Source organism: Mytilus trossulus, chromosome 10 (assembly GCF_036588685.1).
Source record: "Mytilus trossulus isolate FHL-02 chromosome 10, PNRI_Mtr1.1.1.hap1, whole genome shotgun sequence".
NCBI lineage: Eukaryota > Metazoa > Mollusca > Bivalvia > Mytilida > Mytilidae > Mytilus > Mytilus trossulus.
This window is the reverse complement of record NC_086382.1, coordinates 42,639,597-42,658,995: the sequence shown is the minus strand read 5'-3', so window position 1 is coordinate 42,658,995 and position 19,399 is coordinate 42,639,597. Positions and strand designations below refer to the sequence as shown.

At 32.0% G+C, this 19,399-nt stretch overlaps 1 protein-coding gene across 1 annotated transcript; it reads right to left on the bottom strand.

Annotated features, from left to right (window-relative positions):
- Nucleotides 1-9,334: 9,334 nt before the first annotated feature.
- LOC134687918 (uncharacterized) lies at nucleotides 9,335-18,936 on the bottom strand. Its single transcript, XM_063548376.1, has 4 exons — nucleotides 15,837-18,936; nucleotides 10,604-10,784; nucleotides 9,773-9,857; nucleotides 9,335-9,403 (listed from the first exon to the last, which is right to left on the bottom strand). Exons 1-4 carry the CDS (start codon nucleotides 18,598-18,600, stop codon nucleotides 9,335-9,337), a joined length of 3,099 nt encoding a protein of 1,032 aa, XP_063404446.1. The 5' UTR covers nucleotides 18,601-18,936.
- Nucleotides 18,937-19,399: the final 463 nt, after the last annotated feature.

The window sequence follows — 19,399 nt, the reverse complement described above, 5'->3', positions numbered from 1 at the left end:
ATTAAAATACAAATTATTTTAGTATCTCAATCTAAGAAGATGCACTTCTATTTTACATCTTTTTCAAGTTATTAACAATTATTTTCATTTTAATTATTCTGACATGGACAGACAGATGAACTTTCAAAAGGAAGGTCTACTGTATACCTTAGTGAACCTTAGTGAAGTTTGACATAATAGTAGTCAAATATACCAGGATTATAATTTAATACGCCAAACGCGCGTTTCGTCTACATAAGACTCATCAGTGACGCTCTGATAAAAAAGTTATAAAGCCAAACAAGTACAAAGTTGAAGAGCATTGAGGACCCAAAATTCCAAAAAGTTGTACCAAATTCGTCTGAAGTAATCTATTCCTGCGATAAGAAAATCCTTAGTTTTTCGAAAATTCAAAAACATAAAAGAGTCATTGGAAATCTTTTTTTATAACAACAGTAAAATATAATAAACATGTTTGTTCAATTATTGGCTTGCATTTTAAAAATTCTATTAATTTGAATACTTATAATAGCCATCTAACCTTCTTTTTAAAAAATCGTTTTATATGTGCAATACATGTTTAGCTATTAATATAAAAAGTGAGAGAAAATAAAACTATGTGTGTAAGTATACATACATATGTACAAACACCATATTATATCAAATATTAATATAATGGTGAGTAAGCAATTGCATCTTGTTGCAGAAAAAAAAACTGATGGTCAAGTAAATTATTTTTTCTATCTATTGTTCAAAACTAATTACTGATAATTGTAAACAAAATTATCGACAGATATCAGATTATGATCGTAAAAGTTAACACATATTGCTTGCATTTGCTTATATACAGATTTTGTATGCAAGGAGGATATATTAATATTACTTCCTAGCAAAAACCCAGTAAACAGAAATACCCTTTAAAACTGTTATGACAAATAGAAAAGTTTTATTACAGTCCGGGTCACAAATAAGTTTGGTACATTACATAATCATTCGACACAACAGTTTACAAGAGATCAGTATAATAATATGCATACTTATATTATACACTACATAGTGAAATAGATATCATTGTCATGATTGTGCATATCAAAATAACAAATAATTCAATAGTGCATAGCTTCGATTTAAATGTGTAAAAAGATTTTAAATTTCACATACCAGTATCGCTATCGATTATAAAATCTTATCTGTATGATCATTACAGTAAAACGATTTTCAAACCAAAAAGGAAAACTTGAAAGCGTTGGAAAAAGTATCTAATTCCTCTATGCCATCTTTAAATATTGCAATAAACGCTCGATCGTGAGTGTTTTAGCTGAATGCTGGAAAGAAACATTTTATAGTTTGATCCATGTTATTTTTTAGTGGGCTCTCTCTTGAAACCTGAATTAACTAAAACATTGAATTATCATCCCTCAAATCGTAGTTCTTTATGAGCAATAGCAAACAGAAGACGATCATGATGTAAATGATTTTTATACTGAAATGACGTATATAAATGATGTTTCGAGACAACAGTAGTGCCTACTTATTGTATATTTATATATAAGCAAATGAAAAATACAGATCTGTTGATGCCCAGATAGTTATTTTTAAATTAGTGTTTGAATCAAACTGGTGTTTTTTTGCAAGCTGATAATTGTTTTACGTACTTGAAAATTTCATAGCAATATACTTAGTATTTACACAGGAGTATGACAGTTGTTGTCCATTAGTTTGATGTGTTTGAGCTTGTGATTTTGCCATTTGATTAGGGACTTTCCATTTCGCATTTTTCTCGGAGTTCAGTATTTTTGTGATTTTACTTATTTAACCGCTTCTGTCGTTGAAATTTAAATGTTGATATTTCATTAAGCTATATTATCCATACTGTTTTATAATTCTAGATGTTGCTATCTATACAGACTACACATGCAGTTTTATAAATACATATTTTTAAATATGCTATAAAATAACCCTCATGTATGCTCAAACCTTTTTGCAGAATACACCATGCAGCTACGAAATCGAATATTTTAATTGCATTTTTTACATAGTTAAAAGGAAAACAAATATAGCTTACAATCATATCGATTAAGAAACATGATCATACAGTCTTGTTTGTGATCTTCTTTTTTTCTTTTTCTGTCTTTTGTCAGTTAATTCATAATCATCAATGTATGGAGTAACTTTAGGTACATTTGGTTTCCTCCTTTGTCTTTTTACAATGAAGTAAGAGTCCTCCTTAGTATATGGAATACCTTTAGGTGGATTGGGTTTCCTCCTCTGGCTTCTCTCAGTGAAGTAATAGTCCTCCTTAGTATATGGAATACCTTTAGGTGGATTGGGTTTCCTCCTCTGCCTTTTTTCAGATAAATCAGAGTCGTCTTCAGTATATAGAGTACCTTTTGGTGGAGTGGGTTTCCTGTTCGGTATTTTTTTAGTGAAGTCATAGTCCTCCTTAGTATATGGAGTAACTTTCGGTGGATTGGGTTCATATTTGATATCTTTCATTACGATTACCTCTACATCATTATTTTTAGTTGTTATTGGTGGAAGGATATTATTTGGTCTTATAAATCCCATATGTTTTGTGTCTGACACCCTTTTTTCAAGTGGCTTTACTGGTCCGAGATCAGCAGTACCCGTCTTTGATGATGTGAGCAAACAGTACACAATCATGTACAAAAATTCTAATAATTCAAGACATGCATCAATGCTAACGATGATGAATACCACTAGGCTTTCATTATAAAACTTCCATAAATATCCGGCGAATCCGGCTAAAATAACTGTAATAGGAAATCCAACTGCTTTGTAAAGAAATGTAACTCTATTCCCCAATATAGAGTCGTATTTTGCTTTGTTATTCTTAATGTTTTCTACATCTGGAGTCTGGTTAATCTTCTGTTCTGATATTCCATGTAATCTGTACAAATATGCTACCACAGTTACTACATATATAAAGTTTGAAGTTAGACACGTGTAAAATAATCCTTCCGCTGTTTTATCTATAAGAACTGACTTTGAATTTTGGATATATAGAAATAGAAATTCCAAGCAACTATCCAGTGCACTAAGCGAAGAACGAATACAGGCAATGTGCATATTTGGTCTTTCTCCAAACCAGTTGCGGAAGTTATGTGTTATTGTCAAAATAACTGATAAAATATCAAATTTATAAAGCGATGCCTTCGCCATACCTCTGTACAAACAGTTTACAGTTTTGATTTTAAATCGGAAATTGGTATAAAGTCAGCAGTTGTTACTTTGTTGGATGTACTAAAGTTGATTTATTAAAAGTTTAAATTTCTTTCACGTGTTTAAATTGAGGATTTATTTCACAGAAATATAACAACGGTTTTTTGAAATGTAATTTATCTCTAGTTTTTTAAAAGCAAGTTTTAAACAGGCGCAAACTCACTGATTTCAAACATATCATATTGCACTTTCCCTAAGGAAGCATTGTATGACCTTACTATATCTGCAACGTTAGAAGTGTATTGAATACGGAAATCATGAAAAGGATATGCAAACTGATCTTATCGAGGAATGTATAGAATTTGTGTCAGACATTGGGGTAATCACATTTCAAAGTAGTCAATAACATTTCTATTATATAAAAATATAATTATTTCATGCAATTGTCTTGTTATAGGTCACGAAACATTTTAAATTGAAATTAAACATGTATCAATAAAAAATCAAGACAAGCAACCACAAAATGTGTTTTAATCATCTGAAAATATAAACACAAAATTTTAAGGAGTACAACAAATATATGTGATCTTATTTCTACTAACATTCAGTTAATCAAATTTGACCAAACAATGTCCTGATATCTTTTTGGAACAAGATAATGCTTTAATGGTAATTTTTAGAAAACTTCATCTCAGTTATGATTAGGTTTGTTTGTACGTACCAGACAAAAACCCTCGTTAATTCTTTAAAACATTTATATATATAGTTTCATAAATGAAACACTCGTTCACAACGAAAGAGACGATAAAAAGTTACCTATTGTTAATTTTCTTGTTTTGGACCGTGATATTCATTTGGACCCTCCTTAAGAGGTGTATTTTTCACAACTTGTTTGTCAAGTCCACAGTTGTAGTGGCGTTTTAGATTTCAATGAACATAATCTACGTATAGTGCCATTTTGCTTAGATTCTTCTATTGACTATTCTAACATCGTAGATTCTTCTTTCAGTTTTACTGTGTATCTTTGACATATGTTCCGTTTCCATTCTATTTTCAATATAAACCTGACTTATCATTTAGTCAGGAATTTCATAACCATAAATTGATTCAGACTTTTGTTAAATTCTTCCTCATATAGAACTCTAATTAAAAATGAAATATCGTATCTCAACATTTGCGATGATTATAAAAAAAAAAAGAAGATGTGGTACGATTGTCAGTGACAGTGATTGATGTAAAACAATTCAAACGTGAAAACTATCGGCCTAATTTAGGTACAAAAATTGAACGAAAAACAAATATTTAACACACAAACAAACGAAAACCAATGCATTACAGGCTCCTGAAGTAGGACAGACACATACATACATAATTTGCGATTCTGTTGTGTATAGATCCCGATGATTTAGATACGAGTCATTTTAAATATTTTTTCCACTTGAATACTATTCATAAAGGTTTTAATTAAACACCGGAATAATTTCGTTAAATTTTGTTTTTGTCGGTTCTAACCATTGCTTTTTGTTTGTTGCAAAATGAAAACAACGAAATATATATTGCTTTACATTTATAGTAAGGGGAAATTGTTAACCTATATTCTGTCGATTCTGTTTATTTAATTAGGCGTTTACAAAAGTCAAATAAATGACACTCGAGGAAAAAAGGTTTTGCTAAAAAGGTTGGAAAGAACATCTTAAATATTCTTTTTTGACCTTTTGGATTATAGCTCTTCATCTTTTATAAATACTTTGGATTTCAAATATTTTGGCCACGAGCATCACTGAAGAGACATGTATTGTCGAAATGCGCATCTGGTGCAACAAAATTGGTACCGTTGATTTTATTAACCATTTCGAAAATGTTTTTTTTTTCTGTTACAAAAATGATTGTTTATGAACCCAGTGCTTGTAAATAAACTCATCATAAATACTATGACAGGATTAAAAAAAGGCAAACTTTATCTGAGGGAGCTTGTAATAATTTCATTAAACAAAAGTGAGAAGTGAGATAACTTTTTATATACATGTACATCATCAATACACAGTTTCGTTTGGGTCATAAGACTCATAACACTTCTAACGTTTTTATTCATTTACAAACTTTCAAATGTCGACAGAGTTTGGAAGTTCCTGAACAATAAATCTAGAAAACCACTTTAAGTGTTGGGAATTTTCAAAAACATAATTATTTACTAGTACTGTGTCGATACCACTGCCGGTGGACAATTTGTCCCTGGTGTTATCATCAAGTAAGTAGTCAGTTGCGATGCCACTCCTGGTGGAAGTTTCGTCCCTGAAGGTATTACAAGCCTAGTAGTCACCGATTTGATGTGCACCTCGGTGTTGACATAATCATCAATTATGAAAAAAGTCCGAATTATTCAAAATACTAAGGATTTTCTTATCCCAGGTATAGATTACCTTAGCCTTATTTCGGCACAACTTTTAGGAATTTTGGTTTCTCAATGCTCTTGAACTTTATACTTGTTTGGCCGTTTTCATTTTTGATCGGAGCTTCACTGACGAGTCTTATATAGACAAGACGCGCATCTGACTTATTAAATTATAAGCCAGGAGTGAAATGATTCTTTATATACTATTCTAAAAAAAAAACCAGTTGTTAAAAATCGAGTTAATAAGGTTTGAATGTTTTTCTTCACTCAGGTCATTAGTTATCGGCAAGACAAGTGCTAGTTGTGGCAAAATGAAAAAAGAAAGAGAATAAGACGGTATTTTAATGTTGGCTAGCAAAAGCTGAAAAAAGGAAAAGGTAAAGTTTTAACCCGGACAAGAAGAAGGGAGATAAAGAATAGAAGTGTTGATATCGCCAAGAAGGAAATAAAAGTGAAATGTTAGACCTTTAAAAGGAACAAGAAAAGAACAAGCCACTGTTTGTATTTAGTGAATATGAATTTGTTTTTGAAAGTTGCATTGGAATTTTTCTTGATTAATCGCTGGAACCGGTCTTTTTAAGTCGATCATTAATCATAAAATAGAAATAAAAATGAATGTAAATAGCTATATTTATTTCAGTCAATCTTCCCACACTAGAATAAATAAAGGCAACAGTAGTATACCGTTGTTCAAAACTCATAAATCAATGGACAAAAAACAAAATAGGGGTAACAAACTAAAACCGAGGGAAACGCATTAAATATAAGAGGAGAACAACGACACAACACCGAAACGCAACAGCACACAGAAACGGACCAAGCAACAGACAAAACACCACGAGAATAACAAATATAACATCAAAACCAAATATATGAATTTGGGATAGACAAGTACCGTGCCACGTCTTATCTCAAAAATAAGAGAAAACACAAACGACTCAACGTTAAAATGCAACACACACACAGAAACGAACAATATTATAACAATGGCCATCTTCCTGACTTGGTACAGGACACTTTTAAAGGGGAATAAAAGTGGTAGGTTGAACCTGGTTTTATGGCATGCCAAACCTCGCACTTTAATGGCACAGTTAAATATAACATTGAAATGAAAACAAAATATTACAGGACTACAATACAAATAAAAAGGAAAACATATTATACAAAGAAAAGCATGATTAATAGATAACAAAAAGCATCAGGTTTAAAATTCAATACGCCAAAAACGCGGCTAGTCCACACGAGACTCACCAGTGACGCCCAGATATAAAAGATCGAAAGTGAATAAGGTTATAAAAAGTAAAATTACAAAAATACTGAACTTAGAGGAAAATCAGTTCGGAAAGTCCATAATAACATGGCAAAATCAAATTTTCATTACAAAGCAATAGTTTATAGTAATCTATAGACATCATCAGTATCTTGTTGTGTAATTAGGTTCTAAATTGCAAAAAGTGAAACGAATATATTCCCATCCTGAAAATCAGTTGATAGCCATTACTCCAGTTTTTCGTTCTATCCATTCTAAGTAGGATGATACTCTCGTATAAATCAAGGGCATAGTTCCGCCACAACCAGTTTGATGAGTCGAAAAAATACCGCACAAAACAGGAATGGTTTCATTCATTAGGCAAGTTAAAGCTGAACCTACATCTCCCTACAAATGCAAAAGTTTATATATATATGTTATATTATTTTTTGAAAATGTTGCAAACGTTTATGAATAATATAGCTTTGACTAAATATACAATTTCCATTGTATCAAAAAAAGAAAAAAAGAATATATGCAAGTTCTAACAATTTTAGATTCAACAACGTTAATTTTGGTTGTGAATTACGGTTTTAAATTGTATTTGGATATAATAGAACCAAAATTATCTTCCGAAGCACCTGCATTCACATGATTTAATCCGTAGATATTGGTTGGGGTAATGCTACGCAGGCTTTTGTTTTCTACGTTGTGTTTTTGTACTATTGTGTGTCAGCTGGTACTTTTCTTTTTTAAGCCATGACTTTGTCAGTATAGTTTTTGCTTATAAGTTTGAATTTCTGGTATCATTCTAAACTTTTCAGTGTATTTTTAATTTAACCAATATCATACACTGAGTTCTTTACTTTATCTATTTGATGACACTGATAGGTGATTAAAACGATAACAATATGTTAAACGGCAAACTTTCTTTATCACAAACGTCATCAAATAGCCTGTCCCTTTGTTTTCAAAACGTAAGCTTCATCGGATTAGTTGAAAAAATTAACATTTGTTATACTTGTTTTGAAAAAAGGGAGACAATTTAAGACACAACAATTGCGGAATATGGTAGAGGTCAATTCGGGATATTTACATCTTGAAGTTGATACTGAATCTGACTTTAATAATTAAATATTTAAAAGATTGACGAAAGATACCAGAGTAACACTCAAACTTATTGATCGAAATTAGACTGACAATGCCATGGCTTAATTAGAAAAATAAAACCACGAAAAACAGACAAATAATAGTACACATAACACAACATAGACAACTAAAGACTAAGCAACACGAACCACACCAAAAACTGGGGGTGATCTACGTTTTGGACATAACTGAGTGAAAAGTCTTAAAGAAAATTACAGTATACATTCCCAATTGAGACTTCTAATAGATGCAAACAAAAGTACATGTACACTTTCCATTTGTTTACACATGCGGGCAAACTTAATAGATTTTTTCTCTCAATAAAACAGACTCTTGGAGTAAAATTTAGAAAGCCTTTATTACATAATTTAATGATTCTTTGTTTTGTAAATCATAACAGACAAAAACAATAAAACAGTACTCACTGCGCACGCAGTCTTTTTATCTTTGTCGTCCAGAAGACAAATTTGGGAATCGGCAATAGAAAAAATTTCTTTCAAAATGCTTTTGCAGTCTTCGTTGGAAATCACTGGGACTGATGCCACTTGAAGAGTATCAGCTAATTGACCTATAATATACGTTGACTCTTATTGTTTTATCACTCAACATCATATTAAATCCTGTATTTTTATATTTGACCATAGATCAATTTAGTATGATAGAGAGATGTTGAATACACATCCATGACACGTATATATTTAAACAAGTTTAACTGCTTCCAATAGACCACTTTCGAGTTCATCCGTCACCGGAAAAAAATTGCCAATTATACGCGCCTTTACGATGCCATTTACCAGATAGAGGGGGTCACCTGTATCCCTGCACTATTAACGTTCATCAAGCGTCTTAGTGATCGTCATTGTGCAGGATAAACTAGAAAGAATTGTTGTTTTGTAGGTACTTAAGGACAATTTCCCAATGATAGCAGTGCTGATTGTCAATTTTGAGAATTCAATTTGCCGAATAATTCGTACAAAATAGAATTATAGATTTCCAAACACTTGATCAACATTGGAATGGAAGTGACGATGCCCCTAAACGCACAAATGACGTTCACCAAAACCAGAGTTTTTGACGGAAATGCATCGAACTCGAAAGTTGTATATTGCTTTTGAGCAATATTTGATGTCGCCATGCACATGGAGTACGAATGGGATTTGTAAAGATATGAATAATGGATAAAAACGGAATAGAGAAAACCGAAAACAATAATAAATTAGGAAACGCGAAAGTTCACCTTCTGAAAATAATACACCTACCTTTCGAATTTGTGAAACCCCAGCATATGATATTACACGCATCAAAATCAATATTGTTCTGTATGTTCGAAAGTGCTACAACATTGCTTCTTTGTGTAATTGTTATAGGAGCCTTCAGTTGAATTAGTGCTTTGTCATTTTCAGTAAAAACATGTCCTTCTTTGGATCAAAACTCTTATCAAACTGTGGATGCTAAAATATAGACAATAATAAATACAACCAATATATTTATTTCCAATTGTCATTGTAGATTTTGTGACTATTTAGTCTTTTGTTCGGAAAGGATTGATAGTAGTTTGAGGTAGATGTATGTTCTATTTGTAATTTATTGGGTATTCTGCGTGATTGGTATTAAAACTAATCGTAGCAGTCATATACGCAAATTTTCACATCTTTGCCTTTTGAAATAATGTGTCCATGTCTTAGTTTACACAATAAACAAAACAGATAAATATCCGGAAACCTTTAAAAATAAATTAAAAAATATTTGTGATCTTAGAGGAAGTTTTAAATTGTGTGATTATATATCAGAGTTTTGAAATTAGGAAAACAGAGTCTCACACTTATAAAACGTTGAATTTTTCCTATCGGTTTGTCTGTGTTGGACTGCTTAGTAAATCCGTAGACAATCCGTCGATTTCCAAGACTGAAATGGATAGGATCAATGTAGAAAATTACATATTACATGATTTAAAAACAAGGATCTATTTAATTGTGACGATGTGTACTTCTCAAACCGACTTATAATTCCTTTGTAGTAGTTTTCTTTTTTCGTTTTATTATTTACATCAGTATTCGTTAAGGACATTACTAAAATTTAAAATGACATTCTAAACAACATGCCATAGTTTACCTTACAAGTAAATAAACTGATTATACCAAGATCAATAGCAACGACTTATCATAACAAAATCTAATTGTGAACTACATTACACTGTACCACGTTTTAAATAGTCATTTAAAGAAGTAAACTCACAAAAATACTGCACTCCAAGGAAAATTTAAATAGAGAGGTCCTTAATCAAATGGCAAAATCAATAGCTTAAACACACCAAATTAATGGATAACAACTGTCATATTCATTACTTCGTATAGACATTTTCTTATGCAAAAACTGATAGAATGAACCTGGTTTTTATCTAGGTAAACCTCTCACTTGTATGACAGTCGCATCAAATTCTAAACACATCTTTCCGAAATATTGAGGTTATTCTGGTTAAGACCAACTAAAACCGAGAGTAGACAACTTGCTCGATTTGAATAAAATTTTCAAAAGAGTCAACATCAAGGATAATTTACAGACTGATTATAATCACGGATCAAAGCATCCACCATATTTAGAATTGATCCAGTCAAACATTGGTCAATCAAATGTAACATAATATACATTACTGTCCATCAAAGCAAAATGCTGCTGTAACCAGCCATCTCTCGGAAATGAAAACAGCTCCAGATGTAATCCTCCACGAACTATTTTTCCCTGATCGCTGTTGTAACATAGCCTGCCATGGATACATCTCTATTGTTGTGTCATCTCCACCGATAATCTGGGTTACATAGCTCCACTGGAAATCTAAATGGATGTTCAATTTATTAGGTATGAAAAACTAGTCTATTCTAACATAAATTCCGGATAAGCAAGATATTAAGGTAGTTATAAAAAATGTTAAAAAAGGTATTGAGAATTTGACTCCAAGGTCACTTTAAAATAGAAGAAACATCACCTAAAACACCAATTCTCGATTATATCAAACAACAGAACAAATAAGAATAAAAATAAAAGTACAGCATAGTAATGAAACTATTGAGAAAATTAAATTGCAAAGCCCCAATGCAAATTTACAAAAGGAGTAGGTTCAGTAAGACCCCTTTGTGACCCCAAAGTATAGCAGTTTTACAAAATTGTTAAAATGTAAATTTTTAGCTAGTTATTTGAAAGAAGAATACTTCTGTTACATACATATTGGCTGTGTTTGCCAATGCAACGCATAATTAGCAGGTACTATCACCATTAAGTCATGCTAAATTACTGAAATCTTCATAACTTTAGCATTTGAGCTAAGTTTCCGTCATAAATTGATGTGACCACATTTGTGTCATTCTTAATAATTAAATGTTAGTTGTATTTGATGATAATACATAACATATATAAAGGTTGAGGATGACCACGAATGCCGCCACTTTCATTTTTGACACAAACCATCTGAAAAGTGACATATTATGACATATTTAATAGATTTATAACATTTAAGGTTGAATATGAGCGTGTTTAAAAATTAAATCAGTTCAAATCTTTCACACAAAAAATGGACAAGAACTGTCATATTCCTGACTTGGAAGCCTGGTCTGTTGTTTCTTTAATTTCTAGTTCTGGGGGATATATTAATGGAACCCAATAAGAAAAGTTCGGATTGTTTATGGAGAGAATATCATCAATATATCTGAAAGTGAAATTAAAAAATCTGACTTCTTTGATCAGCTTGATTTTGACAAGTGTCTAGAGGAGCTCCGATTCATATGAAAAAAAAGAACAGATCGTCAAGAAGAGGCGCACAGTTTGTTTCCATAGGAATGCCTACAATTTGTTATAAAGTCTAACTCCAAACTCAACAAATATGTTGTCGATAAGAAACTCCAGCATACTAACCACTTATTCTTCTATGTAACATGTTTTACCTTTTTGTTTGTCACTAGTAACGAAATATGCTTTATGAAATTCCAAAGTATTAAATAAGTTATAGAAGTAAATAGGTTGGGGAATATACACAAGTACGCACTCGGCTTGCCAAGATTAGCATTGATTGACTGTATACAAGATAAATAAATGCAGGGGAACATATATGCTACAAAGCAACTAAAATAAAAACAAGGATTTTAATAAATTGCTGATACAATGAAATAGAAACTGTGAATATACAGTCCAGGCGATTATTGTAAAGAGTAATATTACTTAAACCTATAATATAACATAATAAAGTAATATTACAGCTTTATGTAATATAACGTCTATATTACAAAAAGACGTAATAATCAATATTACGAAAAGATGTAATATAGTTTTGCTAAATTACGAATATAAGTAATTTAAGTTATGACTACCATTTTAGTAAAATTCGACATCATTGTTACTGACCTCAAGTAGCTTTTCTAATACAGAAATGATCAACTTTCAGTTTAGCATTTGCAAAAAAATATTCATTTTACCGCATCAAAGGTTTAAATACAAAATAAACGCTTTTCCGACATGTCATTCTCTTAAAGTCGTCGTTTTTGACATAATGCATTTCAACACAGTCTTCAAAGTAATTTCTGTAGGAAGAAATATATTGTAGCTTTTCAGAAAGGTATCATGTGCAAGGATTTTGATAATAGTATAGCGTCGAAAAATGTTTAAAGAAACCCGTGTATCAAAATAAAACAATATTTCAGCGGAGATAACTCTTGGTTACTTAGAATGTGGTATAAGATGGATTTTGGTTGTTTCCCTTAAAATTATTAAACTACAACAATTTTACTGAAATATACTATGTCGTGGCAGGGATCTTTTTATTTTACGTAACTTTTGGATGAGTTTATGAAGTTTAATATATATATTGATATATTTATGATATTTGAAAATGTTTAAACTTCAATAAATCGAACTTGATTTCATATAAATGAATTAACTCCGCACATAATGGTGGGTGGGTAAGGTATTATAGTGTCTCAGTTTTACTTCGGATTTCTTCCAATTTATTGATTTGGAACATCTTAGTTGGAATGATTTCAGTATTTTGATATAAAAAAACTCCTATGTAACCACGAGGCATATCACATTGCATTAAAGGACACGACATCATTTTAGTTAAGCTTGAGATAGTCATTTTAAGATGCATTTTTTTTTATATAATCAAATATGTAAATTACATTTTAATTCTTCTTCAATAGATCTCTTGTCATAGGGTGAAACTTGCACATTTATTTCTTATAATAGATCGGCATTTAATTGCCCATATTAATTTACTATGGTCAAGCGTTTTTAGTATTTGTAGATTTATTGTTTTTATGATCTTTAGCAGCCTGTCTGATTGACCTTTAAATTTGATGTATGATTCCGCTGTGTTTTAGCTGTAGTCATTTCTAATTAGAAGCCGTATATTATACATTAATGTTTCTGTTTGTTTATATTCTGTCCCTAAACGTCTGTCACCTGGAAATGAATGACGATTTAATGTCGGAGAAATTCATATAAGTAGCAAAGTCCTTAGCACATAATAAAAGTGGATGAATATTGAGATTCGGGAGGATTGAAGATAGTTAGTGATAGAGAATGGACGTGTCTCTATATTAACAATGTAATGTAATGGAAGTGTTCATATATATATATATGTGAACTTGTGCATATTAAATATGTATATATGAACATTACTTTTTAAAGCTAATGCCTTAGAATAGCTCTGTGACACTAGTTATAATGACAGATCTGCCATCATCAGGGGTCCAACCATACCTATTATTTGTTTATAAATGTTTTCATCAAATTAAAATACATTGTTTTCTAAAATGATTCTCAACAAATTTATAAATACACTTGATTGGCGAAGAACGTCTTTAATGTTAAAAAATAGTTCAAAATACAGTTATAAATTATTCATCAGCTCAAGCTCAAATCAATTAAGTCCTACAATTATTGACTTTTAAATTTTATTTGTCGAAACTGTCATAGGCTCGTTCAACAGCAATCAATAGAACTTCTTGATGTAGATTAGTAAGCATCTGTGTGATATCATACGAAACCAAACGAAACCAAAAGGCTATATGCCATAGGTATTATTTCTCGAAGATATCAATGAACGATGTAGCCTACACGTATCTTTTAAATGTGAAGACTGATATGAATTAGACAAAAGTAATACTATCATATTACCCCTTTCTTATAATTTCAATTTGAAAATAAGTTCGATTGTTTATTAATTTGTTATGGTCACTTGTGTTTCTAATTTGCCGTATTTCTTTACCTTAGATAAATCGTCTAAATACATGCTGTGAGTGACAGATATTTATGTGCAGAAACAGATAAGAATTTGTTTCTTTAAAATATATTTCAAGGTCAAGAATGCCATATGTTGTAAATCTTTTACCTTTAATTACATTATCATCTAAGAACGACATTTGATCGTCTCTATATGTACCATCATGGCATGATAGAATATTTTGTCTTTATATTGAAATGCAGAAATAACTAGATGCATTATTTCGAACATAAATATGTCACAGATTTCAGGTGACGGAACTGCACCAATTGCCGCACCCATTGTTTGTTTATAATTTTTCCATCAATTTCAAATACATTTATTTAATTTATTTTCTAAAATGAATTTCAATAAATATAGAAATACATTAACTCGTGGAACATTGACTTTATTTGAACTGTCACAGCACAAAATAAAGTTTCTTGAGTACGAGATAAGTAAACATCTGTTGCCATGGGTTTAATTTTCCCAATGATATTGATGGAAACGATGTAGTATCTTAAGTATATATATCAAGAGTCTATCTAAAAAATGAGGTTACATGTTTTATGGCCTTCCAAATACCGTGACGATCCCTAACATCATTTATTGTTGAAATCGGGATCTGGTGTACACAATGATATTGACACCTTATGCTTGTTGCATAACATCGTGGCCACAAGTTAATTATTTTCTGTTTATAATTAAATTTATATTGAGATCCATTTTGTTACATCTTGTGATCAATTTTATTTGGCAATAGCAGGGTTAAAGAACATCAGTTGTTCGACCTGTTAGTCAAATGCGTTTTGTTTAAACATACTTTTTCACTTTCTGGTCTTTTGGAAAATTTGTTTTACATACACACGTATAAAAATGGCGGTTTTTATCCAACGCAATCATAGGTTTGAACGTAGTTTTCAATTTAGACTCGTTTATATATATATATATATAAATATACAACTCGTCTAAACAGGAACCCAACAATGTTAGCAAATTTTTGGTTCTTCCCTCGCCGGGATCCGAACCCATGCTACTGTGATATCGTATAACACCTACTCGCTTGCACTGCAGCCGTCCCGCTAGACCACACGACCACCTGGGCTCTACTAGTGTCTCAAAATAGCAACAATCAACATTCAATCTATCTAGGTGTGGATCAGTTTCAACTGTCACAACCTTTGGAAATCTAGAGTTGTGCCATTTCACATCGTAAATACCTATTTTTATTTTTGGCATATTTCTTTAGTCTTTGCGGTGTGTTTGGAAATTTTAAAATTGTTCTAGCGTTCGCTTAAATTGTATAAATCAAGATTTTGATAGAGTCTCAATTTGAATTGACATGATTCATTTGTCATCGTGCAATTACCGAAGAAGGATATCTGTTATCCGAAATATCTATTTTTTGTATATTTTATAGTTATTTAATGGTGATGTTATACTTTAAAATATACAAATATTAAATAACTATAAAATATACAAATATTAGATATTTCGGATAACAGATATCCTTCTTCGGTAATTGCACAATGACAAATGAATCATGTCAATTCAAATTGAGACTCTATCAAAATCTTGATTTATACAATTTAAGCGAACGCTAGAACAATTTTAAAATGGTATTGAAACTTTACTTTCTAATTTTTCAAAAAAATTTAGATTGCAACATATTGCCTTCCATGTCTCGTCGGACGGAATTGATCCTGACGGCAGATATTGTTTCACATTTTTGTTTTTTTCTTCTAGCAGAAAATCCAAATCTTGTCCTTTTGAGCTGTCTCCACTCACCGTAAAAGATATGTTGTTATCCCAAATAGTTTTCACTACATTTGGCATTGTATTGTACTGAACGGTGTCAAAAAGTTCAATGCTCTGGTAATGTGGGTGATGTCGACCGTAGAACAATTCTTTTAAGTGAAATTTTGCACTAGCGACTATCTTGGCATTATTGCGCCTCATTCCCATACGTAAATTTATCAATGCCTGCGAAAATCTGCATACTTGTAAATGTAAATATTGATGTCTAGGAATATGAGACAATACTGTTTTATAAAAAGATATAAAGTTAGCTGCTGAGGAATCTCCTTGGTTTTTTTCTATATGCTTAATAAATGGTATAACCATTTCGCGCATAGCAGAAGTGTGAAATGTAAGAAGAAGTTGCCATGCTACATGATGATCCTTACAGGTTTTAGCAAAGTTCTTCGCATTTGGGCTGTTGAATCCCATGAGCTCGCACATCTTTTCAAGATATGGTATCCAGTTCAACTCAAAAAAGGCCTTGACAGCATTCATTTCAAAATGACCCCCGCCTATTCTAAGATAAAGCCAGTCGAATTCCTTTTGATACGCACTTGGTAAATCGGAATGTTGGCGTTTGTGGTGTTGCGTGTACTCTTCTTTTGATGTAAAAGAGGCTTTATCTGAACACGCCTTGTTATTAATGCAATGTGTACAGATAACAGCTTCATTCAATATCTTCTGGAAGAGACTATGTGGTCTTCCGTCACAGCAGACGAAAGTCCAGTCTCTATCATTATCTTTACCGTATCGCTTAATGCCAGCTTGCATTCCAATGTGTCTTAGTATCATTGCGACAGACTCACTGCTATTGGGGTTCTGAAATGTAGGCATTCCCATGCTTACTGCAGTAGGCCCTTTATGGTTGGTGGATACATATGAAAATCTTGAATAATTTGCTGTGTTTTCTTTTCTCTCTGTGGAATTAGAATTTAGCTCTTCTGTCAACACAGGCTTTTCTTTTTTCTTAGGCTTTGCTGTTGTTTGCGAATTGCTATTTTTTCTTGCTTCCTTTATACCTTTTTTTCCCTTGCATCCTTCACATATTAATTTTTTCCTGGCATTTTCGCTCCCACATAAAGTGCAAATGAGGATATCCTTTTTCCTACTTTCATGGAAATCCTGTTTGTCAATTTCATCCTCAAAATCGTCTGTTGATGATCGCGATGTCATACGATCTGTAATAACTGCATCAATGGCAGTCTGAATGTAGTGTTGAAGATGTTCCAAGTGAATCGATTCGAGTTCTTGGTAGTAATCAGAATCGTTGTCTTGGATGTTGCTTACAATTTTTTTAAATTCTTTTTTTTCAACCTCAGCTACTCGCTGCTTTTCTTGAAGATCGAAACGTTCTGCGTGCTTAATTTTGTCTTCAAAATGATTTATTGAGAAATAATTTTTCGGTTTTAGATTATCTAAATATTGGATATCTAAATTATCAGCTGAACTTTTCATTATAACATGTACTTGAGTGGTTATGATAGATGACCTAGAGCGATTTTCCGCACTTATACCTCTCTTGTAGCCTATAATTTGTTCATTATCGAAACCGAACATTAACGGTCTTTGTGGACATGGCTGGACTTCGTTTCCTGCATTCGATATCCATTTCTGTAATGTTTTATAGCATCCACTGGGCGATGATTTTGCGATTAAGTCAATAACAGACCGGCTGCTCGTTCTTGCATATATATTCAGAGACAAAAGAAAGGAAAGTGGTGCTACCAATTTCTGCGATATTAAACCATAAACGTGTTCTACAGCACGACATAGCGTTATTTTCTGTGGTTCGGTCGATCTGTTAGGATCGAACAGTGTGATTCCTTTTAGGAAGTTAAGCAATACATTGTTTCGCTTTGAAAGCCATTCATCTGGATTGAAATCTATTATTTTGGTCTTTTCCAGGGAATCTTGAGACATAAGTTCAGCGTCTGCTTTTAGAAGTTTTGCTTGTTTTGATCCGAGGTTTATTGCTAAAGACGCAATCTCATTTTGTGTTAAAAGAGGGAGAAGTTGTTCTAAGAAAGATGACCGTCCGGTTTTCGACATTTTTTTGAATATGTCGAGCATATTTTTAGTGTTAATTGTTCTTGGAAATTCTAATGAGTTCCCTGAAGAAGTATTTGATTCCGTCAAACCCTCTGGACTTGATTCTCTTTCCCGGTGTTCATTACTAGGCAGAATCACCCTCTTTCTTTTGTCTTCTTCCGGCTGTAAATTGTTTATTTTTCGTTTTTTCCCTCTTTTGATATTACAAATTTTGCAGTCATCATTATGAGGTTTAAAACATACAGGATTTACCCGAGTTTTAAATTCATTCAAGCGGCCTTCTGATTTTAATTTCCTGTATTTCAAAAGTAACATTTCATGAGAACGACATAAAGCCGTGGGATGAATTTCCTTCTGATCTTCTTTGATGTCTACATCAAATACTTCCTTTATTTCAGGTGTGAAAGCGCATTTGTCAAAAGTTGGTCTGTGTAGGTCACGTGTTCCGCATATTCTGCAAATGGTTTTCAACAATATGATGTGTTTCTCCACTTCAATTCTGGAATAAGATCCAGTGGCGTTATGATATAGTTCAACATTATTCTTCATGTTTTATTTTATTATTATTGTATATTCTATCGTTTGTCTTGCGTTATCATTATACTAAAATTGAGAATGGAAAAGGGGAATGTGTCAAAGAGACAACAACCCGACCAAATAAAAAAACAACAGCAGAAGGTCACCAACAGGTCTTCAATGTAGCGAGAAATTCCCGCACCCGGAAGCGTCCTTCAGCTGGCCCCTAAACAATTAACTGACATGCAAGCTCCAGACTTCAATTAAACTGACTGAAAGATTATGATTTCATCATATGAACATCAGGCACAATCCTTCCCGTTAGGGGTTTAGTATCATACCATCATAACATATATGAGAAGAACATAACTCGTGTCATGCCAACAACTGTTTTTAGAATAAATGTGTTTAGTTCCGACGCAAAGACCTTATCAGTGACTCAATATTAACGCCAAAATATGCAATCTTTAATGGCTTGACAACAGTATCGTAATTATATCCCTTCTTAATAAGTCTATTCATAAGTCTATGCATGTCACAAATGCGTTTCCGTAAGAAAGTCCCTGTTCTAGATATTCTATTTTATATTTCGTTGTCACGATTGGATTTTTAAGATTTGATATGATGATTTAAAGTTTTATAGTTTGTGATTAAGGATTTATAGTACTTCATCTCAATCTGTTTTAAGTGAATAGTTTAAATTTTTTCTCAATTATTAAATAGTTAACATGGTAAAGTGGAGCTGTCAATCTGTCATCTCATGCTGATTAAGAGTGCATTTCTGTCTAACCTAAATTTTGTAAACGTCATATTTGTGTTACGTTTATACGAT

Bases quoted from the DNA above. Each gene is read 5' to 3' on its own strand.
- LOC134687918 (XM_063548376.1), bottom strand. From the start codon at position 18,600: ATGAAGAATAATGTTGAACTATATCATAACGCCACTGGATCTTATTCC. The intron at 10,785-15,836 runs GTAAAGTTTCAA...ACATCCATTTAG, and splicing joins TTTTTTTGAAAAATTAGAAA to ATTTCCAGTGGAGCTATGTA. The intron at 9,858-10,603 runs GTAATGTATATT...TATCCATTTCAG, and splicing joins GCATTTTGCTTTGATGGACA to TCTTGGAAATCGACGGATTG.